We start from the raw sequence: 23560 nt of genomic DNA on the forward strand, positions 1-23560 counted from the left end.
ATATATATATATATATATATATATGTACACACCAGTGGCAGCTGGTGGCTCAAAAAATTGGGGAGGACAGGAGGAAAACCAACATGGAATCTTACAACAAACCGCATCAAACTATATCATTGTCCCACCTGATGAAATCGGAGGGGTGGGGGGCAATTTTATATGCCAATAAAACAATTTGCTTGAGTGGTGAAAAGGCTGCTTCTTTGCTACAAGAAAGACTGAACACTAAAAACATTCACAGATCTAAAAGTGTTGGTTCACATCAGAAAGTATTAATGCATGTATCAAATACATGACTCACACACTCTTATCTATGTGTAGGACATACAAAATATAATCTCCAAAGCTGACATGTTTACACTAGGGGTGTTAACATGAACACAAAACTCACGGTATGGATCTTATCACGGATTTGAGTCACGGATCAGATCATTATTAGGATCAGCGAAAAAAAGGGGGAGACAAATAATCAGCACAGTGAACATGTGCAGACACAAACTCCATCAGAACTTGCTACAGCTATTAAAGCCGACTGACAGCTGATCTAGCTGTGATGGAGCCTTCCTGGGTTGTAACATAATTTTGTTTTTGCTTTGTAGACGCAGTTTATTTGGCTTTTTGATGGTAGTGCTTATTGCAGAGTTTGCTGTAATTTGGTATTTGTGAGCCAGAAGTTGTTGTTTTTTTCTATGGTTTGTGCTTTATTAAATTACTCAAATTTCCCCGAACTGGAAACTTTGGGATCTGTACTAGAATTAAAGGTACAGTTCTGAGGGATTAAATCTTGGCTACACAGCATGGGTTTGAGCCACTGAGGGGTCAGTGGGGTTGAAGTGCTTCAATTGCAGTGGCTGGTATTTTGAAAGAAAAGTTTCATTTTTTGTGGTTAATATTGCGACATAGATGTTGTGGAAATTTCACAACCCTGACTCAGAAAGAGTGATGTGTAACTTTAGTTTTTTCTGTTGTTGCCACTTGTTCTATGAGGGATTATTGGGTAGTCTAATCAATAACAATGCATATTTTAGAAACTGATCATATGTTTTACATATAGAATATCAAAAAACTATACTACTGTAATTATAATATAATATTGTGGAAAAAAAACTGTAAACTGGATAATATCTTCCTCTGAAAGGTAGTGGAGTAGAAGTACAAAGTACAAAAACAGTACAAGCAGTGCTAATTTGTATTTAAGTAATATTCCCAGATGGGAATATTGGGTATTCCCATCCGGGATTGAGCCCTAATCACTCACTTATTCACTCACTAATATTTTTCCTTTTGTCCTCCTCTTCAAATCATGCCATCTTTCTTTGCAGTCTGAAGGTGGGCGTTTGAAACAACCAACAGCACTGACAGGCCGGGATATTCGATTCTAAATATGGTTTCTTTCTGTTACATTTAAATTCCTTGTCTGAAGTTTGGAGGAATGCCTCTGCACATCATTGTTCAGGACTTGTGGTCTGAAAACTGAATTTTTCTCTCTCTCTCTGCCATTGTCCTGCCTACTGTGTTCTTGGTGCAAATACAGCATTTATACTTTGCCACATGGATAATTACAATCAGACACAGAACAAGGGCAAATTGCATTCAGCTGCAAAACTTAATGGGAGTGTTTGCGCTGTAATATCTGAACGTGTTTTGTGAACTAGACCTAGACTGGTACTATCAGCAGCCGCCATCCATTCATTGTGTATTTTCCTCTCTGTTTTTATCAGATATGACAAATGTGTTGCCAATGTACACCGCAGGAGTTTAGATAGCTTTATACCAAAGCCTGTACATGGAAGTAGTGAGGTATGATGTCACCCGTTGGTGTGCATTGGAGCCAGTTTGAAGCCCAGAGTTGCAGCTTAGGGTTGGCACCGTCTTTTCTGTTTGGAGCCAGGACCTTTCAAATAAGGAGTGTGTTGTCTTTCACGCTCTGGAAACTGATTATTTCTAGAGAGAAATTGATGGTTTTTGAATGGGAGTCAGTTGGAGCATCCAGCGTCCATCAGTGGCACTTTAAGGTATTTCAGCATTAGATTTAGCCTCAAGCCATGGTAGTTGTTGCTTGTTTCTTACCATCACTCAGCCAAGCCAACCATGTCAATTCACTGCATTCTGAGTTTTGAAGTCCAACTGAAATCCTGTTTAAACATTCATATTTGCAGTCACAAATAATGTCACTGTGTTTTAAAAAATGTACTGTTAATACTTTTGTATCATTAGGATGAAAAGAAAATTAAATGCTTCTTTGTGTGTCAGATGAAGGGGGGGGGGCTGAGCTGATATGTGTGCTGTAGTAGACAAAAAAAAACAGTTTAATAAATTGAAACTTGCATTACAATGAGTTCTGCCAAATGTCATTGCCTGTACAGATGTACTACATTTATCCTATACTTTTATCCCTTTGATTGTGTCAACCTTCAGATGTAGCTAGGGCTCAAATGCTCTAACACCATGGAAAGAGACACAGCAAAGTCGCCCTCCAGTGGCTAAATGCCATAGCAATGGGAAGAATGACAGATGCAAGCATTTATTTTGAAGTCTGTGACCACTAGAGGATAACTTTTTTTCCATTCTGCAACTGTAAGCTTATACATTTAGTCAACTGTTATGCCTGTTTCAATGGCTTACTGGCCACTAGCTATGTACCATCTTTTTTCAAGCATGCTCTTGTGGAACCTCTTCTTAAAAGAGAATTTAAACCCTTATGTACTCAACAATTATAGAACAATCTCCAAACACCCACTATTGTCAAAGATATTTGAAAAGATCATATACAATTAAGTGCCCACACGAGTCAACATGATATTTTTGAAAAGTTCCAATCTGGTTTTCAAGAAAAACACAGCACTAAGACTGCTCTTCTTTGTTTGACCAATGATCTCATTGCTGCTGATGCTGGTGAGGGATCTGCCCTGATTTTACTTGACTTAATTGACATAGCACCTTCATTTTCCATCTAAAAGACATTGTAAAAGTTGCAGACACTGCTCGTGAGTGGTTCATCTCTTACCTTTCAGACAGTTTACAGTCCCTCTTGGTAATTTCACATCACCTACTGCCCCTATAAACTAAGGAGTATCTTAAGGCTCTGTCCTTGGTGCCCTTCAATTCTGTATCTACATGCTTCCACTCGGCAGATTAATACACAGTCATAACATTTCTTTTCATTGCTATACCATTGACACACAACTTTACAGTATGTGTCTGTTAAACCAGGATCCCCAGGGAGTTTGCCTTCCTTAACCTCTTCCACTCCCTGAAGATGCTGACATTCGCACATGACATTACTGTCTTTCAGAGGTTGTAGCGGGCTCAGTTCTAAAGTTACAAAAAAACTACATGATCTAAGGAATCGAATGGTACCGACCATGTAATGCTAGCTTGTCGGGAAGGGGGCTAAATAATGCTCCAAAATCATGCTATATTTTGGTTAGGGAAAAACTAGCATGGCCATTTTCAAAGGGGTACTTTGACCTCCCACCTCAAGATAAATGAATGGAAATGGGTTCTATGGGTATCTATGTGTCTCCCCTTTACAGACATGCCCTCTTTATGCTAATCGCATGCAGTTCTGGGCAAAAACCATGCAGTTTTTTGTATGCAGTATAGATCTGTTATTTTTGCCTACTCTAAAAATGGTGTTTTTTAATATTTCTGCATACTCAGGTCCCTAAACAGTCTTGGAAATGCATAAACTCTTGTAGATTCATTGAGCCCACTTGTATTCATGTATGATGATGTTAGTCCCCATAGTAGCCATTTCTTTGTAGTGAGACCATTATTTAAAACTTTATCTCACTGTGTAAAATGACCTATATTGACCTCTAGGATAATCACAGCCTCAATAAGGGGGGTTCTGAGCAATTTCCAGAGCAGAAGTGCTCACCATCCAATCAATGAGTGACTGTAATTCTTACAGAAAATCTCCATGTCTAAAGTTTTTGATACCAAATCACAACATGAATTTTTCTGTGGTGTTCCTCAAGGTCTTGCACTTGGTGTGAAAAAACTCAAATCCTACACAAACTGGTTTTATTACACCACAAATTATCCTGGTCCCTCTGGTTTACAAATTCATGAAAAGGGGGTGTGTTAAAGCTAAAACACGTTGCTCTTTAAACTTCAAATGTAAACACATATCCCGATCAACAGACCAAGGATCTAACAAATCTCCATCATTGCTCTTATCTAACTGAACACAGGTCCACATCATTTTATTGTTGGGTAAACAGGCTCAGTGAATTTGGTGTGGAAGGTGTAGAGGTGTGTCAGTGTGTTAGAGGAGACTCTGTAGGACAGACAGCCAGTGAACCAGTCCACATACAAAATACATGTTAGATCTCTGCTTTTCTTTATATGTTTTACTCAAGTTTACCACAAACTGGATTTTCTAACAAACAGGAAATAACCAAGCTGCACACAGTGGTCAACTCAGGACTCCACTTTATTGAATATTTTACTCAAGTAGAGAGATGTCCAACAGGTGTTACAGAAATTACAATGCGGGAGAACTTCAGCTCTATAAACATCAGCAAAATTCTCAACATCTAACAAGTTAAAGACAATGTTGTTACTGTCTCCTCAGAACACCAAAGAGATTAAATGGACTCTTGGTTGGACTCAGAGCAGAATGTCCAGAGCCACAACCAGAAAAACAAAGACCAGCAGAAGTTTCCCGAGTGGTTCATTATACTTGTGTTAGAAGAAGAGAAAGATCACAACATAAAACTGGAATCATCACTTTGTCAATAATTGTTGATTATTTAAATGTATGTATTTTTTAAAAATCTTTTTCCTTTTTTATTTTTTTTGTGCATGAAAAACAAAACAGCAACATCTGAATCTTAAAAAACAAAAGACAAAACTTTGTCACTGTTCACCACTAATGTGAGTGAGCAGTGTTACAGAGTTTCATTAACATTCTGAAATTCAACAAATATAAGAACAATTTCTAAATTAAAGCAGAGACACTTGAGTTACTTATTGCCATACCATGTTTGAAAACAAAGAAAAGAAACACCTCCCTCCTCCTTTCCTTCCTTCTCCCCAACTTCTCAAGCATAAATGAAACCTCTTGTAAATTTAGATAAAGATAAATGAGCAATTCTGATGTTAAGCTACAGGCACCTTATTCACTATTATATACCATGTAAGTGCTTTGCATAAGCTAATAAATGTGTAACGTAGCAAATATTCAATACCCTCATACATGTCCTCACAAAAGTTTTATATTGATGAAATAAAAATTGGAAGGCAGTTAAACCACATGTAGCCTGCAGCACGTTTCTCTAAAACATAATCAGATTATATGGTATATTCTGTAGAAGCCATTGTGGTGACATAATGTTATATACCATGTAGCTACTACACAGACAAAGAAAAGATTAACTTGGAAACATAAACAAAGAATATTCACACACCAGTATTATGAGATGACTTCAAGATTAAAAAAAGATTTAAATGCAATTATTCAAGCCTAAACTAAGACGTTAATGTTACGTTTTAATAAGGTAAAAGCAAAAAAAATCATGTCCAACTGTGGCCATAGGAGGCCGCTGTTTGTTCCTAGTTTCTCACTAAAAGTGTCCAGTTCTTTTTAAAAAAACATCACTACAAACCTGATAGCATCAATTTTTGGGCCATATGTGGTATTTAACCGGCACATGTAGCTGAGATATGGCATGGCAAAATGCATGTGGGCCAAATCATAACCACATAGGTTTTGACGTACCTTCAAAATTGGAAGGAATTTCACTTGAGGATCACCTCTGAAAATTAGGTACCTGGCCCAGATAAGAACTGACAACTGGGGACCACATGTGGCGTGGTAATGGCAATCATGTGAACTGACATGCATTGTTGTTCCCCAAACATCACCCAAATGGTTTGCACCTGTTGCTGCATCTGTATGTGGCTTCAAACTGAAAGACATAGTCTTGAGGATTATGAAAGCAACCTTTTGAACTGCTGTTGCAAGACAGATGAACTGGAGGGGGGTGAATTAAAAAATATCTGTCCAGTAGCTGATCTTGAAGACAGTTGTCATTGGTAAGCAGTGTGAATTTAATTATATATACATATATATATAAAACCCGTTGCAGACCCGCCTCAATCACATTAATACCTGTCGGCCTATTTTCATGACATTTCAAAATGGCTATAGATGCGAAATACTAGGGAGAAGTGAAAGATCCAAAATACATGAAAGTTGATTTGTAATTTTAGAGAGCTCTGCGTGTGCATGTGCACAGAAACTGCTCCGATGAAGTGAAGTTTGGGTCTGTAACATTAAAATACCAGTTTTTGAGTGCCAAAAATATTCTGAGATATATCTGACGCCACTGTTTGTGTAGGCATATGAGTGAACTTGTGCACAGAGAATACAGAACGGATCCAAAACTATGGCACATGCGCTCATGAGCTGCCCTCACAGCCATCATTGTTTTCACTGTTGCTGGTTGACATGAACACAAACAATATGCAGGAGGTTTTCTGTGAATGATACACATTCAGTGCATTTTGGAGTCAGTTTAACCCTGAATATTGAGGGGAACACATTATTACATATATTGGGGGCATGAACCCCCCTTATTTTAAAATGTGAGAATTGATATTTTTGTGCTGCTGATGTGGACATTGTGTAAAAGCCTTAAACTGACTGTATTGCAAACACAAACTGTGTGCAAAATGGCTCTCACTCAACTGGACACAGTGCAGCATAGTTGGTGTAGTGCCAAATCCAGAAACCTGGGTAAACAGGCTCTGTGAACTGAGTGCGGAAGGTGTAGAGGTGACTCAGTCTGTTAGAGGAGACATCGTAGAAGGACAGAGTGCCAGCAGGCCAGTCCAGATACACTCCAATTTTTTTGCAGCCGGTGTTGGGAACAGGACTACTCCACACCTGACCATTATGCCATGCAGAGAGCCACTGCTTCTCGCCAAAATACCAGGATATATTATTAGATCCGAGACCACTATCCTTACCTTCTTTTTTCCTTCCAATTCCTTTGTATGTTACAGCGACACCAACATAATTGCTATAACATTTACTCCACTGTACCTCCCAGTAATGGCGCCCAGTAAGCCCCTCTCTGCACAAAACCTGAGGACGTGGATTAAACCTCTCTGGGTTATCAGGATATTTCTGCCATCCTCCACAGGTCGCCTTTTTGTTTCCCTCAGACAGAGTGAGCCAGTTGCTTGCCGTGTTTGGGTTCAGGGAGAGATCACAGGCATCTAATGGAGAGACCAAAACATAATCTGTTATCATCATCCACATCACCGTCCACTTCAGTTTACAACAGCATACACACATGAAATGACTTCAACATACACATGTAGTCCTACATTATTTAATAACAGCATGGTAATAAAGATTTATGTTTTAGATATTTACTCAGAATTTTAATGTACAAATCTGCTGTGGTCTTAAAACTCCTAGGGGCAACATGGCTGTGTTTGGTTGAGATGTCAGAGCTACAGTGGTTCATTATTATGAAAATATGAAAATATAATAATAATAATAATAATAATAATAATAATAATAATAATAATAATAATAATAATAATAAACATTAAACAATAATAATAGTTGACCAGAATTTTTCCAAGTGATACTCAAAATGGAGCCTGTGATTGGTAGAAAAGATGACCACTTTGATCTCTCATGATAGATACAGTATTTTTTACAGTTTGACTTATTTTGGCTGAAAGTGGAAACTAACACACAAAAAAAAATGACTTACACCACATTAAATCATTTTTGTCTGTGATGGTTTCCACATCAGATGGGACGTCAGGCTTTGAAAAATCATCAGTGACCAGTTTGCCCTCCTTGTAATGGTAGATGGTTGCTCCTTTGTATTTCTCATTTGCTGTGGCTGTTACAAGGAAACGGACACTGCTGCTGTCCTTGAGAGGTTTGGCAAGGTCATGGAAAGCTTTGGCTTTTTCTCTCATTTTGGTCAACACTTCCTCTGCGAAATACCAGTGTTCTGCATTGGTACATTTTAATTCAAGTGAATCCAAGTAGTCAGCCATCGCATCAAAGCAGGGGTCAGTACTTTCCACAGAGGTGAAAACAAAGCACAGTGCATTCTTTACTTCTGGATCAAAAACCTCTCTATCCAACTCTGACTGATTTTTGACGATCTTTGTGTTTGTTCCCTCCATCATGTCTACACAGGACCTAATGACAGTGATTTCTCTCTCCATGTGATCCATCCACTTGCTTAGTTTGTCCTGACTGAATGGTGACATGTCTCTTTCTTCAAAGAATTTTTCTAATGAGCTCTCATCTTCTTTGCCTTCACGGATGGCGGGAAATGTCTTCTTCATGATCTGTTGGAGCGCAGATGTGAAATTATCACACAGTTTTTGGAAACTTTCCAGCGTTTTGTGAATCTCTGGAAAATCCTCTGACACTTTGTCTGCCAAGGAATCGTTGCATCTCATTTTTATCTGCCTAATACCCTCTAGAGTATCTCCAGCTGTCCTCACTAGTCCAACACTGATCTCACTCAGCAGCTCAGCAGCTTTGGAATTGAAATTCTTCAACGGCATCAGCCAGACCTTCAGTGGAGCAGCATGTTCTCCGTTTTCTCCCAGTAGCTTTGGAAGCTCTACATAGATCTTCACTGCCTCTTCAAATGTTGCAGGGTTACTTTCAAGAATGAAGTCCCCGTAGAATTTGCAGGAGAATTTTTTTGTCAGGTCTTTTTCTTCATCAGTAAGCTTGATGTCAACTTTCCCCTCAATATCCAATGATGGAATCTTCTTTATCACAGCTTCCATGCTGCCCTGGATGTTCTGAACGCTGCTAGCATCTAACTTCTCACTGTCAAATACAAAGAAAGCATTTGCTCCATACTGGATGCCTGTGACTACATGTGTTGCCGAGCTCTTCGCAATAACATCTGTTTGTTGCGTGTTCTTGGTTTCAAGAGGAGTCAACGACAACTGCTTGAAGTTGGTGGTAGCTTTGTACTGAAGTGTCACTCTGCTCTGATTCTTGAATTTCTTCTGATCGTTCAGGTATTTGGCAGATCCTCCAACTTCAATCAATCCACCCAGGAAACTGGCCTTCAGGGAAGCATCAACGGACAGCAGGGAAGACTTGGATTCAATGGAGTCAGATGTCATAATGTGAAAATCACTGCTACGCTGAGAGGTTTCAACTGTGTTCTCTTGTAGAGTTGTCGTATCCCACAAGGTGAAACCTACAGAAATTAAACATCATGTATTAAAGCAGAAAAAAACATTTTGTAAACATTCAGCCACATGTAGAGCTATTGTAGAAGTCTCAAGAAAGAGGATCTGAAATGTTTTACACTTGTTCTAATAATAAAAACCGGAAAATGAAAACCTCACCTGATTTTTTTTCTATGTGTTTATAAAGAGAGAGAAGGAATTAAAATGGGTGATTGGATTGTGTGTGGAAATTTTCTTAATCAATTTTGCATTGATTTTTTGTTGTTACCCAGAAGTTGCACCCACAAGCTTGACAGTGACATAGCTGCACCCCGAGGATTTTCAAAGTAAACGCACTGTGTTTTACTGAGACTGAGACACCGCTCTGTCATTTAAGTGAGTCCAACTTTCATGTGTTTGTGGGCTTGTTGTGTACATGACTTTGTTGAGTTTGCCTGTTCAACCAAACACTGTTTAAATTATTTATCTGCCCACCAGTGTAGAAAACTGTTAGCTACAGAAGATAATCAATGCTAACTACATTAACTGGTTTGTAGGCAAACTGTTGAAGCTAACAAACTGTATGTGAACATTACTCATTTATTATTATTGTCAGCTGTTTTGAACCTCATTTGGATTTTTGCTCCTCTAAGTCCATGTGAAATGTCTACATTTATGGTAGAAATAAGTTAAATGGACCCCCTTCAGCACTTCATGTAAGGATTACAAAATTGTGTTTGTACATGTAGACTACAAAGTAGAGAAATGTTCTAAATAATGTTTCAGTTTAACTGGTGTTTCCAAGGACCCATTGTTGACTAACCAGGACTAACTGATTACTTTGCCTCTCTATCATTTGTTATTGATGTCTTTCTCTCTGCCATGTTCTCTTCTCAGTGTCTTTTGAAACATTACAATAGAAAAATTTGCTGGAACATTAATTTTGGTCTCAACAGAAAATACATGGGGAAATACATTTGGAACCGACCCACTGGACTGCTGAACGTTATAACGTATCACCACTGATGCCTTAAAAAGTCTATCATGGAGTTATTGAGGCAACAGGAGAGACAGGCAACTGTAGTGTCCTCAGTGCTAACCAAAAGTAGTAGTAAGACACTAACATCTAACTAGGTCCAATGAGCGGTTGTCTTGAATAATTCAGGGAGTGAGTTAATGTACGGTGTAACAGTGACAATTTATTGCCTCAAAACTTATATACAATAATACACAAGACTTTAATCTTTTAAAAGAATGGAAAATAAAAAATAAAATCAAATAAGGAAATCAACAGAAATGGTCCGTTATGGAGGTGGAAAACCTCCAATGAAATGTTCTTTGGTTTACTGAATTTTCCTTTGATCCGCAGGCTCAAGCTCAAGAGTTCAGTGCAAAGTTGTTTTGTCTTGTATCTGTTCCAAGTGTCTAATAGTGTCACTACTATAACTACTACCTGGGTAGGATATTAGTGTGTGTGTCTTATCTGTAACCCAATGAAAATGGTTATCACTTTAAATCAGATGTCCTCTGTGGGCAGTTCCTATGGTTGGCCAACACCGTTTCTCCAACCATCCACAGGGTCATGGGCTGGGCTCGCCATTTTTGATTCTATCTGGTCACAAAAAACCAACCTGAGTTTCTCAACATTAATAACTTGACAGAAGTTGTTTCCCTCTTGCTCACAGTTGGACCTCAGGAAATGCTCGTTTTTTGTTTACATGCTCATACACGTCTGCTGTGTTGGGAGTGCTGCTGCGGTGGAAAAAAGAGGGCATGTAGCTCCCTCAACATAACAGACGCACAGTGTATATGTGCCCCTTTGTGGGAACAACATGTAATTACATTTCTAAATCACATATATGGGTTTTGTAGCCCTATAATCCAATTGGGTTACACCCTCTCCCTTTGACTCTGCATGAGTCCCTTCATGCTCTGCTCTATAGTTCATAGGAGAACTTTCATAGTCACCAATGATGTCGAGTGCTTGATTAAAGCTCTCTAAGAGACTCTGTACAAAGGAAATAAAGGGTTTCCCCAACTAAGAGTAATGAAAATGGTCAGGCGGTCACCATGACCTCTCAGATTTTCATGTAGAGTCATTTGGTTCTGTACCAGTTTTGTTTTCACTTTCTTTTTCCTGGTCAATTGTTTCAGAGGTTGATGTATTGCTCAGCTCAGTATTTTGTTGCGCTTCAACAGATTCTCCATCCTCAGAATCTTCTTGATGAGTAGAGGTTACATCATTGTCATTCTCAGCATCAGCTGAGGTTTTGTTTGTCACATCTGGTGAGGTCATATCCTCTCCAGTAGTAAACAACGTCTGGCTCCTCTCCTTTGACTGTCTCAGGAGGTGCTCCAACAGGTTCCACAGGCAACACAGGAGCATTACCCTGATCAGACTCATCCTGAGGCTGGGAGGTCAAAGAGGTCATGACCTGGATAGTAAGCATTTATCCTTTACTGCTGGAGTTATAATTGGTGGCTCTCTCTTTGGGATTTCATACAATTCCACATTTTTTTCCACAGCAATGACAGGCAACCAGGTAGGACAGCAGGGTGAGTCATCCTGAGACTCTGAGAACAAATGTTCCTCAAAGGGCTGGGGTTGACTATGTCTGGTTCTTGGCCGCAGGGCTTTTGATTTGGCCTGTTCAGTTTCCTCTGCTTTGGATAGATCACCACAAGGGAGCAGGAGATTCCCATGCAGGGTTCGGATGGGATCTCCATTCATGGGCTGTACTGTGTACACAGGTAGGTCTCCCATCTTTTTCAGGACCTTATACATAGTGGATTCCAACTTATACACAAGCTTATGTTTGTTTCGTAGCCACAAGTCCCTTACTAACTGTCTCATTTTTTTTGTCAAAGCAACATTTATTTCGTGCAGCAACCTTTTGCAATTTCATGATGGCAATCTGATAACTCTCTAAACGGGCCTTCAGGTTTCTCACGTACCGGGAGTGAGATTTGGGAGCACCACCCTTGACAGGTAAGCAGAATGCAATAGCTACTGGTAGCCTTGGCTGGTGCCCGAACATCAACTTATATGGGCTGAAGCCAGTGACCTTGTTCTTGGTGCAGTTGTAGGCATGAAATTAGGGGCTTTACATAGTCACGACAGTGACTTTTCTCTTTTTCTTTCAAAGTTCCTAACATGTCGAGAAGGGTTCAGTTGAACCTCTCAACCGGGTTTCCCCTTGAGTGGTAAGGACTTGTGTGCACTTTAGTGATACCAACAAGGGAACAGAGCTCTTTATTGAGTTGAGATTCGAAATCTCTGCCCTGATCACTAAGAAGGTGCTCTGGAAAACCATAATGCACCAAAAACTGCTCCCAAAGACATTTAGCAACTGTTGTGGCCTTCTGGTCTTTCGTTAGTATGGCAACAGCATACTTGGTAAAAATGGTCTGTTATGACCAAGATCTCTCTAAATCACATATATGGGTTTTGTAGCCCTATAATTCATGTGGGTTACACAACCATGAGTCCCAGTGCTAATTGTGACATTAACATTAGTAGATGTTTTACAGTAATAAAACCTGAATGCTTTTAAAAACACTTGTGTAAATCTGAGGCTAGATATTGAAAAACTAGAGCGGATTGTGGTTTTATATAATATAGCCAAACAATATAATGCTAGAATCATCTTATGTAAGCGCCCTGGTAGCTGAATGGTCACTGCACATGCCATGAAACTGCAACTTCCCTGGTATGACCATAGACGTTGGTATGATTCCAACTAGGGACCTTTGTTTTCTGTCTGCCTCTTCACTGCCCACTCATCCGATTAAGGCAAAAATGTGATTTTTTTTTTTTTTTTTTACAGAATAATAGTATGTAGCTTTACAAACAATACTGACTGCCTTTTACATCTTCATCATTGAAACCAATCAACAGCACAGACAACACGCCAATTCTGGCATAAAGATGTAAAGGCAAAAATAAAAATAATGGTGCCGATTCTACAGATTTACATTAACAGAATGACCAAATTCAAGTTCAAATATGCAGCGCAGTTTTGTGTCTTGTTACATAGCAGCTAGACTGACCCAATAATGTGACATGTTATAAGAAAAGATAACAGTACTGATCAATTGTGATTGTATTTATGCAGTGTGGTTATCCAATTTTGGTTCCTGTTTACAAAATGAAAGTTGACAGTGATGTCTAATTCAGATGAATGAGCATGCTGAATATTGTAGAGTATTGTTGTAGGAGAAATAAATGTCCGTAGCCTTTCAAACAAAACACGATCGATGGCATCATCATAAATCACAAGTTAATTTATCACACTTTGCGAAGGCTACCTCCAGCTAGCTTGCTCCCTATTGCATTCAAGGCAAGTATAAGATAAATGAAATCTTATGTTTCACTTGTATCTCCAAACTCACTGAGCTTGGTATCTCAGGATCCGCCCTCTGCTGGTTCATGTCCTACCTGTCAGGGAGATATTATAGAGTATCTTGGAATGGAGAAATGTCCAAACTGCACAGCTTATCCACAGGGGTTCCCCTAGGGTCAGTGCTTGGTCCCCTTCTTTTCTCATTATACACCACCTCACTTGGCACAATCATCCACTCCCATGGTTTCTCATACCACTGCTATGCTGATGATACCCAGCTCTTCCTGTCATTCCCACCGGAAGACCACTCAGTCTCTGTTTGGATCTCTTCATACCGAGCTCCTTGTCATTCCAGCCAGTCCTTCCATACAACAAAACATCAGCATCCAGCTCGAATCAACCCAACTCATGCCCACAAAGTCTGCCCGAAATTTGGGTGCCATGATTGATGATCAACTAACCTTTAAGGTTCACATGGCGTCAGTCACTTGATCATGTCAATTCGCCCTGTACGAAATCAGGAAGATCAGACCCTACCTGTCTGAGCATGCAGCACAACTCCTGGTACAGGCTCTCGTTATATGCACATGCATCGACTACTGCAACTCCTTACTGGCAGGCCTCCCTGCATGTACACTTAAACCTCTGCAGATGATCCAGAATGCGGCAGCGCATCTGGTCTTCAATCAGCCCAAAACAGCACATGTCACCCCGCTGTTGATATCCCTCCACTGGCTCCCAGTTGCTGCCCGCATCAAATTCAAAACCCTGACACTTGCTCACAAAATGGCAACTAAAATGCACTCTAATCATTACCTTGTTGCACTGCCTGTTGGCATGTACGTCCTATCGGGCCTAAACTTCAGCTTTATGGCACTTACTCATGTTGTTGTCTCCTGACTAGATCCTTGCTTGTGTTGTATCAGTCTCATATGTACATCGCTTTGGATAAAAGCGTCTGCTAAATGTAATGTAATGTAATGTAATGTGATGCTGTATTAAACAGTCCTCAAATCCACTTGACATCACATAAATCACAACACATGATACTAGCAACAAGAATGATTTATTGATGTTTGCAGTGTTTTGAACAGGCATCGTCAAAGCGACCTACTTTGTCATTTCCTAGTCTTCTCCTCTAGCATCCTGAGATTATCATAGCAACCACAGCCTCACGTACACAGATATCATCAGTTAATTAACCAGTTAAACCGCAACACCAGCACTTTTGATTTGAAATGAAACAATGACTGAAATTAAAGTGCTAACATGGATTTAAGTAGTTTTATTGTGTTCGTGTCCATTCTGATATTGTGAACAGTGAAGCAACTGTAGCCTTCTTTTTTAAGCAGTCTGCCAATTTTAGGACAATGCAGGAGGACAATCCTAAATATACAGCAAATATAGCCAGGGAGGTTTTTATGACCCAGCAGTGGGATGTTCCCGCCTGGCATAGTCACTCATGTGACCTCAGTCCAGCTGAGCAAGTGTGTCACTCACTCATTGGTCAAATGATCTTTGGTACATTAAAATTGGAGGACTTTAGTTGCAAGTAAAAACTAAACTCCTACACCGTTCATCTGTGGATGTACACACCATCATAGTAAGGAGGAGAGATTAACTTCGTAGTCATGGTTTCCTTTCAAAGCCAATGTGCTGAAGTACAGAGAAATTACAACTAGGGATATCAATGATTAATTGGTTATCAGTTAATTACCATTAATAATTTAATCTATTAAAAATGTATTGGCTGATAATGCAGCAGACGAGGGACATGTGGTGTAACTGTCAGAAAATATTCTGTAGATTTGCTGTAGTATCTGGTTACACCACTACGTGGAGCCTCTTAGTTTTTTATGAGATTGAGTTACAGGTGTGTTTGGTGAACACCGTCAGGGCTGCACAAACTGTAAAACAATTGCACCTCAATGCCCTCTGAGGAAGGAAAAAGTCGCAGCATGTCTTGCTCTGCTCTCTGAGACAGTCCTGTTGAAGAACTCTGACTGGCGGCTGTGTGGCTTAGCTATCTGAGGCTCATGCTAATGCTAAACTAGCATCTTTAACAGGAACAGCTGCTCAGTTAATGCAGGCTGAGAACTGAGTGTCAGACAGCAGGACTCTAATTACACATGCTTCCAACAAAATCAACACAAAAGAATGAACTGTATAGACCACACTACCCTGCTTTGAGTATGAATGCATTTTAGCGATGGCAGTAAATGGACTGATAAAGTCTGAGCGACAGTATTGGTCATCCCAGGGACATTCATCCAGCTGAGCAGCTGTTTCTAGCAGCTGGACTAACGTTAGCTACAGTGAACAACACACATCACTCCATCATGTAGATCAGGTCTGCACATTATTTCATATTAAACCAGTCAGACTGAAGTCCATTGTGGGGAGATAGGAGTAACCTGTTTTACAGGTTAGTAACCTGTTTTACAGGTTACTAATAAACTTAATCAAGCTTCTTTTCTAGGGCCCACAGCACATGAGCATTATTGATTTCTGTAGTTGACTGCCCGCACATGACTTGGAGCAAAAATGATATGCTGATAGTGCTTTTAGTGGCTTTTAAATGTATATTTCTAAATATATATGTTTTTTCATAGTTCTACAACTGTTTCTTTTGTAATGCTTGTGTGTGGATCAAATAATGATCCCGAAATTAAGACTGCTGCTGATCACACATTGTCACTGCTCATAGCTGTGATTACCAATACACAAATGTGCCAAAAGCTGGGTGAGCCTAATGCCTATGAAAGCCCAGTATTGATGTTAAATGATCACGGATTAAGCACATCGCTGTAATGGAAATGGTGCATTTGTATAGAAGCCAATTTGAATCTTACAAGAAAATGAATACATATTAGTGAAATTTAATCACTACTGACTTCTTAATGTTGAAATTTGTGTAACATTGAATTCATCACACTGAAATATTTCACTTTGAAAACCATCTATCTGAATTTATGGAGTTTATATTCCCCTGAAATTTTCAACTTTCAAAAACGAAATTTTTCAGCACACTTGTTAGGATTCACAATTTCAGACAGAAAGTACCCAAAATTTAAAAAAATATATCAAAATTTCTCAAATTCAACAACCTCAATTCAAATCTAAAAAGTTAGGATCAAGCTTTTGTTTTCTCACCATGCTGATAAAGTGTGCATGATGTAGCAAGAGAGATGCTTCCCATTTAAAGACTGTGGAGGATTCATCAGAGCTGTTGGGACATTTATATTTTACGGTGGCTCCAAACTGTTTCCTTTGGAAAGTAAAAACATCTATTTTTTTCTGTCTTGTCCAAGTATTTGAAAAAGAAAAGGAATTTACTGTGCCTTGAATTTTTGGGAGGGGAATCAATTCCCTTTCTTGTGGGCAGCACTGATGTCAAACCTTTAGTCTGGTTAATAAATTTAGCTTTTCTGTCCCATAAGATCATTTGAAATTCTTGTCAGCAGATCTCAGACAGGCAGAGTAAGTAATTCTATTATTCCAATGTTGTCTACATCAAGTTTTACCTGGGATTAGTGTATCCTGCCGAGCATCATAGAGCATCCCTATGGTGAAGGGTCGACCCAGTGCAGCTACTGTCATGGTATCTGAAGACATGTTTTCGAACCTGTTGGTGAACATGACACAACATAGATCAAAGCAAACACACACAACCTTCAATATTTGATTCAATTATCTGAAGTTAGTGTCACACAGGTAGACAACTCTCCTCCATGACACAGACAGAGAGGGAAAAAACAAGAAAGAGACCAGCAGACAGCTTATTGGTCTTGGAAATATTTCCAAATTAAAATATAAAGAAAGAAATGTTTCCACCCTGTTTGTCCTTACCTGGTGTAGTTGTGTAGATCAGAGTCTTCTTAACTTCTTACTGGAGCTTCCAGTCTGATGGTCTGTGATACTGCGAAGCAACTTTTATCCTGTTCTCTCTCCTACTGATTCCTCCCCCTGACACGCCTCCTGATATGACTGCAATCTTATTTTAATTATGTTGCAGTTTGTCCTGTTATCTCACATACAGATCAGAGAAGTCTGAAGAAAGATATGTAGCCCTTCACACAAAACTAAACAAGATACTCCTTTATACGTGATCAAATGTCTGATATCAGTCAACAATAATCAGGAAGTTAGTTTTTAAATAAATGATATTGCAAGAGTTTGTCCCAATCACAACATCATTTTTTAAAACTGTTGTAATTTTTTAATCATAACAAAAGTTTCAGTGCTGTGAAAGTTTGTTTTTCTTTTAGCTTTTTCTTGGTTTGTCCTTTTGCAAAATGATTATCAACATTTTTTAGTGAACTTCAATTAAATCACTATGCTTATGTTTTTGAACTCGAACTGATTGAACCGAACACTAAAATTCATCAAAAATCATCTTTTGATGGCTAAATTACTATATGCTCACATGAAAATGTTCACAACTTATGGAACCTGAATACTTCAGTAAACTAAAACAACCAGTTTCATACTATGTTAATGGATATGCAGCCTTCTAATCATACAGGATTTCATCTACCTTTTTTAAGCTAATGACACAAGTTCATTTATTTTGTTCAGATTTTGTCATTTAAGCACAAACCTGGTTGAAAAGAAATGGAAACTGTTCCTCTAATGGTGTTCACAAACTTTTAGGATGACAATAAACATGAAAATGTTTTGTTACAGTTACAATGATCTCTGTTTACAGGCTTTCACATTTACACTTGGTATTTTTAATCTCACATTGTGGATGGAAATGCAAATTAAGAAAGCAAAGCTGATGGACTCAAAGCAGTCATGCTACTGTATGGGCTCGGCTTATTTTCCTTTGCTTCTCATGTTCTTACAAGTTTCGGGCGGTTCAGTTTATTAGTTGATCCTTTTCCTGATGAATAAAGCTACGCCTTCTACATGGAATCCTGCCTAGACATTTATGAAATGTGACAGCTGCGGCTGCCTTCATCATCTGTTGATTACTTTAATTAGTTGGCGCCTGATTTGGATCACGTTCAGAGTGGAGACTTCCAGCACCTCTTCAGGTTCAGTGTTCTCAAACTCACCAGGGCCATGATCCAAAAGAGATCTGGAGCCTAATAATATAATATTAATCACATTTCTAAAATATAAACATTTACAGCATATGACAACTGAGCCACCTATGACATGACACCTGAGACATGATGACTATGTCTTTATATACTTTTTATAGCCCAATTATTAAACATGATACTCAGTGACATTATCTATGTATGCTGGTAACTCATATGGCTGGATTCATTAAGTTTGTGTGTAAATGGTTTGTGTGTGAATTGACACCATTATTGATGTATATTTATTACTTTTTCATCACTGTGTTATCAGCCTGCTTCTCAGCCAGGTTTATTGTTTTGACACTGGGCCAAGTCTCCTCATTAATAACCCAAAATTTCCTTACAAAGCCTTGACCAACCTTAAAAGGGTCACATACACACTAAACAATGACCATATTGGGCATTGATGTAGCATTTTGTTTTTAGTTACAAATTCACTGAGATTTCTCTGAAGGTACTTCTGTGATCACTGGTAATAATGTTCACAGTGTGTACAAGGTGTACAAGGCGTTGTGAAACTTTAGATTTTGCACAGACTTGTGGGATGTGGTATGAAGTAGCTTCTCATGAACTTAAAATATTGTTTGGATATTGTTTCAGTGGAGTTGCTGATGTTTGTTTTTTTTAAATGAAGACACACCTGCTACTTGGCAATTTCACAGTTATCACCTGCCCAGACATATGAAGAATGGAATAGTGCCATGGTGCTCTGCCATCTATTGATTCTTCAGGATTAGTGTTTTCACTTTGAGTGTCTTATGTGTTGTGTGACTGCGTGCTTTAAGGAAAGATCATGAAACCACAATCTTTCACTGACCTTAAAGGACGGGTTCAATTTTTTTTTTTCTTTTTTTTCTTTTTTTTACAAGTGATGGGGGCAAAAATCCACAGTCCTCCTTGTTCAAAAATGTATTTAAAAGTTTATCTGGAGCTAATATGAAGCTTCAGTGTCCAAATGAGTCAAATCAAGTAGATATCTTTCAACATTACAGTCTTTTTATAGCTAAAGTCTTTTTGTTATACTACACTTCCACTGCAGCTCAACAAGGAAACACTGTCTGAGGAAACACAAAGAGGGAATCTGATGCTAAATTGACTGTAAATATGGCAAATATCCACTTATCCACCTGTGAGTTATAGTTAAAACCACTGATAATAAAGTCACTTTAAAGGAAAATCCTGAAGCTCAAAGTCATTTATATTTTAAGTCAAATTGGTTTATGGCATGAGCTGAGATTGGTTATTCATACATCACACTGCAGTTACCAACAATTCTACACGACTTCCACAGATGCAGCTGAGCGGCTCTATGAGCTCCTCTGATACTATGTAGAGCTTTCTAGCTGGATGAAACCAAGAATAGAGGGGGTGAGTAATAAGAAGAGTTAAATATGAGTAAAAATATGCAGGAAAGTGACTTATGTCCATGTACTATATGGGTATGGTTAATTAAAAGCACTGATTGTAAAAATAGATTTAAGCATTTCCGAAGCCATCCAATTTCAAATATTTGGGGGGGCACATTCATTAGTTTCATCTTTGTTTGAGTGCTTGTTGTTTCTCAGATCATCTGCAGTGCCTGGCTGTCTTGATGTTCTTTAATGGTGGATCTGTTCCTACCTGCCTGACTTCAGAGTAAAGTGTTTTAACCCCACCTGTCCTGTGTGCACAGTGTGCTGATAAATGCATTAAACGTAAACCAATGACTGTAGAATAGGGATTTTTCATTGTTGTTTTTAGATCTTGTGTTTTGTATTTCATTGTATTTCTTACCATTTTTTAAGTCTCATTGTCACCATGATGTGAGCAATTTCTAATGGGCTCATCTTTAATATCTCTGCTGCTAGTCTTTGTGTACGTCTATGTATTCTATTAATTTATTTACTACATCTTTTACCTTTCTATCTTTGTTTGATCTGTTCTTTTGCACTAGATGTTTGTCTGATGGCTGTTGTTTTCAGACGTTTTTCCACATCAAAGCCCTGAATAGTGAAGAAAACAAGAAGGAGGCTTAGGTTAATAAATTATGGTTTGTTTGAAACTTAAATGTATGAAACTTGATCCAACCACATATCATTTGTGCCAAAGCAAGAGGACTCTAACTTTGTTTTCAGGCCTCTTTGGTTGAGAAGCATTAAATAAAAGGGGGGGAAACTAAGCTCTTGACAAGGAAGGGGAAAAGAATAAACAAAGTTAACAAAGACAGAGCAAACACCTCCATTTGATGTGAGGCCATGTTCTCAACTTGAGGGAAAACATCAAATCAGCATCATATTTCATTCTACATTTGATCAAACTGTCCAAAACAGTGTTGCAACTTTCTCTCTCTGTCTCTCCACCAGTTTGTCCTTATCTGGAAAAGTTGTGTGGCTCAGCTAATTTATGTGGCTTCAAACTGAAGTTTCCAGTTTGATCAGTTTGATCTGATATGTTGACTTATTTCCTATTGGATGACCCAGCCGTCTCCCAACTCCTCCCCTGACACACCTCCAGCACAGAGTAAATGTCATGATTAATCTCATGAGACTGAAATACAAAACAACATGACATACTATGTCGTTCTACACCTTACAACCTTATGATACTGTCACATTTCTAGGAGGTAGGGAAGGTTTATTGGGGTGTTGAGTTTTTAAATTGAATTGTATGTGATGGTTTTGTATGCCTTTAAAGCACATTTTGTTTGCTGACTTACAAATTAAAGATGTGATTTTAAGACATAAAATTACTTTGCTTTGAATAATTATTTGTGTCTGGTGTTTTTTTCTACAAGACACAAGATGTTTTTCTATTCTCTATTCTCATACTCAATGATGGTCTCAAGTTTCCAGATCACACTTATATAAGTTGCACTGGACTTTGGACTTTTTGTGTTTTTTGGCGTTTCCTGTGTTGCACCTCGGTTAAGTCCTTCTGGTAATGGTTTTGTTTGTCATGATTTGGGTGGTGGGTTTAGAGGACTGTATTTGTTTAGCTCAGGGTATTGTGTTTTTTGGTTTTCTGGTTTCCCTGTGTTTTCTCCTCCTGTGTTCATGTGCTCCTCTTCTCACCTGCCCTGGATTGCCCTCGTTAGCCCTGCACTGCTCTGTGTCTTCCCCACACCTGCCCTGTATCAGTCTCGTCAGCCCTGATCTGCTCCCTGTGTTTCCCTCAGCCAATCGCTCCCAGCCTGCCCTTGTGTCTAGTCACCTGTTCCCCATTCCCTGATTAGTTTAGTTTGTATTTAAGGTCTGGTTTTCAGTTGAGTCTTTGTTGGATCATTTGTTCTGTCTTGTCAAGCTCATTCTGTTTGGATGTATGCCTGCACTCTCTGTTCTGTCAGCTTTTGTTTGGATGCATGCACCAAATAAAAGTGGTTTTCTTCAGCCTTGCTTTCTGGTCTCTGCATTTGGTTCCATTCATCCCTGCTACACGTGACACATGTTTTCCCTCCAGGAGATAAATGTGAAAACAGTTTTCCAGTGTCAAAGTTTGCACACAACATCTTTCTGCACAAGGAAGCGCAAACATCAGAGTGAAGAAACTATAAGTAAAACACATTTTTTAGTGGAGGGGAATTTTAACTTTTGTAGTGTACGATAGAAAAACATGGAACACAGAAAAGAACAACTAACCCCTTCCTGTATCTGTTTTCATGTTTCCACATTGATCGGTGTAAACCATCTTAGATTGAAAGCTAATTAAATGGACCAGTTATGCAGGTCAAATCTATCAACACCATGACAAGCAAGCATGCTTTTTGACAGCACCTGCAAGATGTCATCCTAGAATGACCTGTTTCACACAGCATCATGTAGCAATGAATTATTGTTTTGGCAGATTGTCAGATGACAACTGAAAGAAAAACACAAGCAGGCAGAATGTTGACCAGTGACTATTTTTCATCTCTATTTACACCCATTTTTCTTCCTTGGTGATTTAATACTTGTAATAGATTTAGTTTCTACTGCCAACATGCACTTAAACTCATTTTGGAGAAGATCCAAAGGAGCAGATAGAGCCAGGTATGGGTAGAATATTGATGTTTTACTCTTTTGTCAAACATATTTTTTTAATTTTTTTTTTACTTTTTCATTCATTTGTCCCTAGTTTAAAGGTCAAGAACTGATTGCAAGGTGTTATTAACCTCAGCTTTGGAATTATTGGCAAATTTATATATTTATATGCAGTACCAGACAAAAGTTTGGACACAGCCTTGAATGAGAAAGGTGTTTTTACTCTTTGGAAACGTTTCTAAACAAGCTACGGTATCCACTGTCTTCACGGATGAAGGAACATGTCACCCAGTGCAGTGGTGTGACTCACTGACATGTTTTTAATAGTTTTCGGACAACAACTGAGGTCTACAGCACAGAGGAATAAGATATATCAGGTTATGGATACTCACACAATACTTGTAAGCAGGAGGAGTTCATTGTTGGTTTGTCTCTGCACATGAGATTTGATGACAGTAAGAAAAATATAGAAAATCACCAGCCTTATCCTTTAAGTAGCAAATAATTGCCCTGATGAGACTAATTTTGTTCTAATTCATAATCTCGTACAAATTATTTGTATAGTGTTGTTTACAAAACAACCAGATTGACATTCTGTGTATTCTTCAATGTGTAAAGGTTTTGTTATTATTTTACATGTGATACTGTTTGGTTTGGTTCATTAATTATAACAGTTCATAATCTCTTACAAATTATAAGTATAGTGTTGTTTGAATTGATGCTGATGTGCCATTAATGATACAGCTTATAACTTTTGGTACAGTCAGCTTCTTAACCCTTACAGCTGTTCAGGGTTAAATTTAACCCATTTTACATTTGAGAGCAGTAAAAACAGCCTAAACACATTTGTTTTAGCCTGAATTTGTAATTTTTTTAACCTTTATTTATTCAGGGGAGTATCTCTGAAAGCAATGCTCTCTTTTCCAGGAGTGTCTTGATCACA

At 38.6% G+C, this 23560-nt stretch overlaps 1 protein-coding gene across 1 annotated transcript; it reads right to left on the reverse strand.

Annotated features, from left to right (window-relative positions):
• Window positions 1-4457: 4457 nt before the first annotated feature.
• LOC122971990 (stonustoxin subunit beta-like) lies at window positions 4458-17147 on the reverse strand. The gene is made up of 3 exons (XM_044338776.1): window positions 17057-17147; window positions 7746-9218; window positions 4458-7236 (listed from the first exon to the last, which is right to left on the reverse strand). Exons 1-3 carry the CDS (start codon window positions 17145-17147, stop codon window positions 6695-6697), a joined length of 2106 nt encoding a protein of 701 aa, XP_044194711.1. The 3' UTR covers window positions 4458-6694.
• Between the last annotated feature and the right edge of the window lie 6413 nt (window positions 17148-23560).

Source organism: Thunnus albacares, chromosome 20, assembly GCF_914725855.1.
Source record: "Thunnus albacares chromosome 20, fThuAlb1.1, whole genome shotgun sequence".
NCBI classification, from domain to species: Eukaryota; Metazoa; Chordata; class Actinopteri; order Scombriformes; family Scombridae; genus Thunnus; species Thunnus albacares.

Excerpts from the sequence above, each read along its gene's own strand:
- LOC122971990 (XM_044338776.1), bottom strand. The coding sequence starts at position 17,147 with ATGTCTTCAGATACCATGACAGTAGCTGCACTGGGTCGACCCTTCACC. Across the intron at positions 9,219-17,056 it reads GCAGGATACACTAATCCCAG|GTTTCACCTTGTGGGATACG; the intron begins GTAAAACTTGAT and ends TAATTTCTGTAG. Across the intron at positions 7,237-7,745 it reads CAAAAATGATTTAATGTGGT|ATGCCTGTGATCTCTCCCTG; the intron begins GTAAGTCATTTT and ends TCTCTCCATTAG.